At 35.3% G+C, this 6,742-nt stretch overlaps 1 protein-coding gene across 1 annotated transcript; it reads right to left on the bottom strand.

Moving 5' to 3' along the window:
* Positions 1-431: 431 nt before the first annotated feature.
* Positions 432-5,806, bottom strand: LOC110374269 (beta-parvin). The gene is made up of 7 exons (XM_021331926.3): positions 5,659-5,806; positions 5,381-5,512; positions 4,891-4,980; positions 4,344-4,615; positions 4,077-4,267; positions 3,635-3,993; positions 432-677 (listed from the first exon to the last, which is right to left on the bottom strand). Exons 2-7 carry the CDS (start codon positions 5,496-5,498, stop codon positions 601-603), a joined length of 1,107 nt encoding a protein of 368 aa, XP_021187601.1. The 5' UTR covers positions 5,499-5,512; positions 5,659-5,806; the 3' UTR covers positions 432-600.
* Positions 5,807-6,742: the final 936 nt, after the last annotated feature.

Raw genomic sequence — 6,742 nt, 5'->3', positions numbered from 1 at the left:
TGATGATGCTGTATTCGACTTATATGTATCATTATTAAATATCCCATAGTGAATATCCAGCTTTAGCAACCCAATGTTAACTTCCACAATACATCTCTCTAAAGACACAAAATGTCTCATTCATTAATATTATGAACGCGAAACTAACTTTGTCCACCTTTACGTCGAAACTACTAGACCAATTTAAAATAAATTTTCTTGAGGTAGTGGTTGAGTCTTGGAGCCTGAGAGAAGCTAAAAGCTACTTTTTGTCGGAGTGCAGGAAGTTGGGAAATATTTTTAATACAATAGACCTGTTCTAAATATGCTATGATAATACCTAATTCATTAATCACATTTGAGCGAAATCTTCACAGGCCTCTTCTTGCACAAACAATATAGGAATATTCTCTTTAAATTCTTATTATTTTTTAAAGGTCTCAATGATAGAATTTGTTGTTAGTCAATTAATATATTTATCTATACTTAGTTAAGGTAAAGCACCGTCATACATTATTTGTAATATATCATTAACATTCTAATATAATATTAATAATTATTTTTTATTAAATTAAAAATCAGGCACGAACACGGACTTGTGATGAAAATTGAATGTAGCTCTCAAGCTAGACTCTTGTACTTTGTAAAGAGATTATACAAAACTCGCAGAGTAGATTTCAGGTCGAGATTCACGATATCTGAAAAAGAAGTACTTTTTTAGTACCAATAGAAATTAGAAGTGATATAAAGGTGTGCGTTCGCGCAGCGGAATGTTGTTGAATTTAAAGATTTTAATTATGCAGATAATTAGTGTAAGACGTCCTATAATTGTGTATGGTAAATTAAAATTTGTGTATGCAGCCATTGTGGAGAAATTCACCAAAAACAGATTCCGCTGGGCGAACGTTGGCGAACGTTGTCCTGGCGGAACTTTTTTTAATCCATAGACTTTAGAAGAAAAGAGATGTGTCCGAAAATTAGTGTGTATTTGTGTATAATTGATTATGTATGAATGAAATCAGTGCATGCATAAACTTCGGAGAAATTCAAGTTTCCGCTACGCGAACGTTTGGCCATTAGCTAGTTTTCATATAAAGCGCTTACATAGAGAGCTGTAGATTTTTACATACGTTATTTTGAATTTGTTTATATTTGTTTAAAAAACAGATTTAGAAAAAGTCGTAGGGTTTAAAAGATAAAAATATAAACGTAAAATACACTTATTAGGTCTTAGTTCTTAAAGTATGCAGTTTGGGGTCTAGATTTTCACGTTTACACAAACCTTGTAAGTGTCTCCAACATGTTGCCAAGTATCAATGATGTTCCGTTAGTAATTAAAAAGTTATAGGATATTTTACCATGAACAGATAGTCACTAGATCACTGTTTACAAAGCAGTCGAATATCACGACGTTCTAAAGCAGTGGTTCTTAACCTTTTTGACACGAGGGACCACTTTAACTAAAGTTTGTCTTGCCGGGGACCACCTCATCGGTTTACCTAAATTAGCACTCATTTCTTTATTATTTATCAAAAAAAAATCTGAATTTTTGGGTCAGTTCTACTCAAAGCTAAACACATGGCGGCAGTTGTGTAGGTAAACAAATGCAAATAAAGAAAAACTTGCCTTTATGGTTTCCAAATGCGCGAGCGAAGCGAGCGCGAAATTTTTATCGGACTTCAAACAAAGATTACTTAAAATTTAGCCCAAACGTACTTAACGTTTTGTTTGTTGACAAATGCAAAAATAAGGGCCATAATGTAGTTTCTGAATACGCGAGCGAAGCGAGCGCGAAATTTTATCGGACTTAAACCAAATATTACGTAAAATTTAGCCCAAACGTTCTTAACTTTTTGTTTGTTGACAAATGCAAAAACAAGGGCATACAGTTCCTGAATACGCGAGCGAAGCGAGCGCGAAATTTTAATTATTTTTTAACACTCAAAACCAAAATTACGTAAAATGTAGCCCAAACATACATTTTCATGAATGGGGGGACTAGGTAAGACACACCCGATACACGTCCATGCGAAAACCCCCGCTCACAATTATTAGTCGATAAAAATTAAGTTAGATAACGTATAGCAACGGCGCGAAGCTAAGCTTCGCGGACCACTTGGAATGCCTCCAGGGACCACCAGTGGTCCGCGGACCACCGGTTAAGAACCACTGTTCTAAAGGAATTGCATGGTAAAATGTATGCCAATAATTAGTTTAATCATTCAACATTCACTTGCAATTTCATGTCAGTAATTAAAGAAAGACAATTATAATACTGACGGAGCATCGAAACCCTACATAATCCGACCAAGTTCGGATAGCTACAAAAAAGCGGCCGTGCCATATGTCTAAGCAACGTTCTTAACTTGATAGGTTAGTATTTATTAATATGGTACAGTTGCGTACACAAGCGTTAGGAAAAAATAAAACAATTGTATTTCTTGATTGAAAATATTTATTTAATAAAAATGCCACTATCTACGATAAAAATAAATCTTCAATTAACAAGTACTTCTCTATTTAAATATCCGTGTACAAAAATATTTTTATTATTATTACTTACATAAGTTACTTGACTACGTGATTAAAAATAACGTTAATAAACGTTACGTATTTTAACTAAAATGTCGTAGATAGTGGCATTATTATTAAAAAAATATTTTTCATTGAAGAAATGCAATTGTTTTATTTTTTCCTAGCGCTTGTGTACGCAACTGTACCATATTAATAAATATACTAACCTTCCAAGTTAAGAACGTTGCTTAGCCATATGGCACGGCCGCTTTTTTGTAGCTATCCGAACTTGGTCGGATTATGTAGGGTTTCGATGCTCCGTCAGTATTATAATTGTCTTTCTTTAATTACTGAATTTAATGACATGAAATTTTGCAAGTGAATAGTTGAATGATTAAACTAATTATTGGCATACATTTTACCATGCAATTCCTTTAGAACGTCGTGATATTCGACTGCTTTGTAAACAGTGATCTAGTGACTATCTGTTCATGGTAAAATATCCTATAACTTTTTAATTACTAACGGAACATCATTGATACTTGGCAACATGTTGGAGACACTTACAAGGTTTGTGTAAACGTGAAAATCTAGACCCCAAACTGCATACTTTAAGAACTAAGACCTAATAAGTGTATTTTACGTTTATATTTTTATCTTTTAAACCCTACGACTTTTTCTAAATCTGTTTTTTAAACAAATATAAACAAATTCAAAATAACGTATGTAAAAATCTACAGCTCTCTATGTAAGCGCTTTATATGAAAACTAGCTAATGGCCAAACGTTCGCGTAGCGGAAACTTGAATTTCTCCGAAGTTTATGCATGCACTGATTTCATTCATACATAATCAATTATACACAAATACACACTAATTTTCGGACACATCTCTTTTCTTCTAAAGTCTATGGATTAAAAAAAGTTCCGCCAGGACAACGTTCGCCAACGTTCGCCCAGCGGAATCTGTTTTTGGTGAATTTCTCCACAATGGCTGCATACACAAATTTTAATTTACCATACACAATTATAGGACGTCTTACACTAATTATCTGCATAATTAAAATCTCTAAATTCAACAACATTCCGCTGCGCGAACGCACACGATATAAAGTTCTTGAAAATATGTAAAAATTCTGCCTACCTTCAGGTCTTGCTTTTGGCTTAGCGAGTCCAACATCTTGCATAAGTTCAAAAGCGAAAGACACATTGTGAACCTTTTGGTCAAAATCTTCTGGTATCAAGTGGAAGTCATATAAAGGCACAAAGAATCCCTCCAGCAGTCCCATCAAAAGGCACAAGTATACACCATCATGGAATTGTGTGTCCAAATCCATCACTTCAAGATTCACTTTGCTCAGGTGCTTGTTAACAAAAGTTATGAGTGACTTCTTCACTACTTGCAGTTTATCAGGAGCATGATCAAACAGGGCATCAAATGCATCCCTTTCACATTTCATTCCCAAGTCATCATAAGTCGTTGTGATGGTTTCAACAAAAGTTCTGAAATTATACAGCAAGGTATTAGTATTATTCACTTACACACACACCAACAAACAATCAATACATAATAGGAGTAGATGTACCTGTGAGACAGTTGATTTGGAGTATCCTTCTTCACAACAACAACATTGACACTGACATTTTCAGGAAGACGTACAGGAGCACGGAAGTGGCGTGCCAAGGCAACAAGCAAGTGCAGTATAGATACGACATTCTTCGAGTGAACAGAGTCCACACTCCATTTAGGGACCGGTTTGGATGTTCCAAACAGTACCTGTAAATAGTAAGTGTAAATAAACAGAAGAAATTATAGAAAACAGGTTATTTGTTAGTTCTGTGACAGAACATACCCGATTCACTGCTCTCAAAACAACAGCTAGCTTCTGCCGCTGCCCTTCTTCAGACTGTGTAACTTCAGGCACATCAAGTTTGGTGCCTGTCAGCATCTCAAGGAGTTTCTGCAGAACTTGACCATCATACAAGTCTTCACTGATATCTTTAACAATTATTCTTTGAGTGGCAAGTTCATCATTGATCCAATCTATAAGTACTTGTACCAGCTCTTTGACTCGAGGATCATCGAGAGATCTAGGCTCGATTATGGCTCTTTCTTCATTGTCATCTAAAACATTCAACACAGACATTAATTTAGATTGCAAAAACATACCTTTTCAGTATTTTTCCTGTTTGTTATTACATTGTTTGGTAGGATAACTAAGCCACGCCTAGGTGAGTCATATTATACTCATAGCGTAAGGAAACCCCATAACAAGTATATTTATACCCTCTATAGAACAATTAGAATATTTTTTTAATAGATTATGTGTGCAGAAAATAGAGCAAGTAATATTTACTGAGCTTGTATCAATCATAAACATATGGTGTAGTGTAACTTACGCAAGCTGTACTCCTCAGGTGGTATTTCTGGAGCAGTTGGGCTCCCTGGAGAGTCAATGGCAAACTTGCCTTCAGCCTGGACATCTTGAACTATTTGAACAAACCAAAAGAACAAGTTAAACTACTTACAAATTAATTTATTTTTTTTTTAATGAGTTTTATTTATGGAATTTTAGTACTGTTAACCACTTGGTTTCCTAATGTGTTAAATGGCTTGTTTATTACTTAACCTTGTATTCAATGAAATATTCTGATAGTTTTGGTATGAGTAGATGACATTTTGAGAAGCTATCAAAATGACTATTCTACATTCAGCTGTGTGATCAATGAGTACTCTGAAGGGCGAATATCCTTAGTAATTATCTTAATGAGTATTGAAAAAGAGAGCGAACGTCGACATAATCCTTGACCCTGCTACTGTTTATTGTACCAATTTCTGTGTTTCATGAATCACACAGAAACAAAAGACAAACATGATATCACCACATACCTTCTTTTATGCGCTTCTTGCGACCAATGGTTCCAATCTTGTCCCAGAACGATTCTTCTTTATCTTCCTTTTTAGGTAACACGGGAGTACGAGGGGATTTCGGGCGTGGTGACGACATCTCACTCTGCCTACCTAATAAAAATAAGGTCACAACCAATCAACACCTGAACACTAATCCTAAATTAGCACCTTTATTAGAGGATCTAAGTGAGTATTTGTAATGAGGCTTATTACAAAATATATTAAACAAATCATAAATTAAGTCACAAAGGTGTTACCTTTATTTTTAACTCTGATGGAATAAAATCAAGGAAATGAAAACAAGACACACACAAGCAAAACTCACTCACTCACAAAACCTGTGCACAAAACTGACACCACAGATAACATATGCATAGAAGATAGACCAGAGACTAAATTGACTGAATTGCTGAATGAATGCACATGTTTGGTAGCGATTCTGCAAAAATATTGGATGCATTGTTATATCGAGTGTCATAAAAAATACTGTTCAGAATATTAATATACTTATATATAAATATCAACTCCGGCTTTTACAACATTAAGGATGTCATGAATATAACTCACATTGATTCTAGTTGTCCCTACCAAAAGTAGCAAGAAACTAAATGCCTACTTTATAAGTAGTGCTTCTTTCTTCAGGTTTAGGTAAAGTTAGTGCAATAAAATAAGAAAACCCAGTATTGCGCCTACTCTTATTAATTCAGGCACTCGAAATGTTCGTGGCTTAGTAACAACCGCTCTTAAAAATACGGATGCGACCACCTTGTCACGTCAATGATCCAGAAGGTATGTTAATTGGTGAAAAGTAGACAACGATTCTTAAGCTGGGTACTCATTTAGCAGTGTAGCACGTAACGTATCAGATACGGTATCAAGTGAGTACGTAGGCATGAGCCCGCTGCAAGCGCTCGCGCGTGAAGCGCTGTAAGCTGTAAGCACAGAGGTGGCTCGCAGTGTGCTCGTGAGGATCGTGGACGAGCCACTTCTAAGTGAGTACCCAGCTTTACTAATACTACTTTTGTATGTACATACATACGACTTTTGCCTTCATTTATACTGGCAGTGATGTGAGTGCGGCTGTAACCTTGAAATGTTTTGGACTATATTTTAAATAATTTAGGCCACTTCTGACAACTTTTCACAATATGTCAACAGATGTAACCAGACAATCTATTTGTCCATCCCATCGTCAGAATATCCGTCAATACTAGAGTACCTAGCTGCAACCTCTTAGCCTGGAAACCGAACTCAATATAGCTGGGAAAAGGCTAGTCAGATGATTAATTTATGCACTGACAAAGTTTTTTTCTAATTAACATTAAAAGCCTCAGAAGTTCA

Source organism: Helicoverpa armigera, chromosome 1 (assembly GCF_030705265.1).
Source record: "Helicoverpa armigera isolate CAAS_96S chromosome 1, ASM3070526v1, whole genome shotgun sequence".
Lineage (NCBI taxonomy): Eukaryota > Metazoa > Arthropoda > Insecta > Lepidoptera > Noctuidae > Helicoverpa > Helicoverpa armigera.
The sequence above is the reverse complement of the archived record's forward strand: the minus strand, read 5'-3'. Positions and strand labels throughout refer to the sequence as shown.

Coding starts and splice junctions, on each gene's coding strand:
- LOC110374269 (XM_021331926.3), bottom strand. CDS start 5,498: ATGTCGTCACCACGCCCGAAATCCCCTCGTACTCCCGTGTTACCTAAA. Junction 4,268..4,343: donor TTTTGAGAGCAGTGAATCGG/GTATGTTCTGTC, acceptor TACTATTTACAG/GTACTGTTTGGAACATCCAA. Junction 3,994..4,076: donor CCAAATCAACTGTCTCACAG/GTACATCTACTC, acceptor GTATAATTTCAG/AACTTTTGTTGAAACCATCA.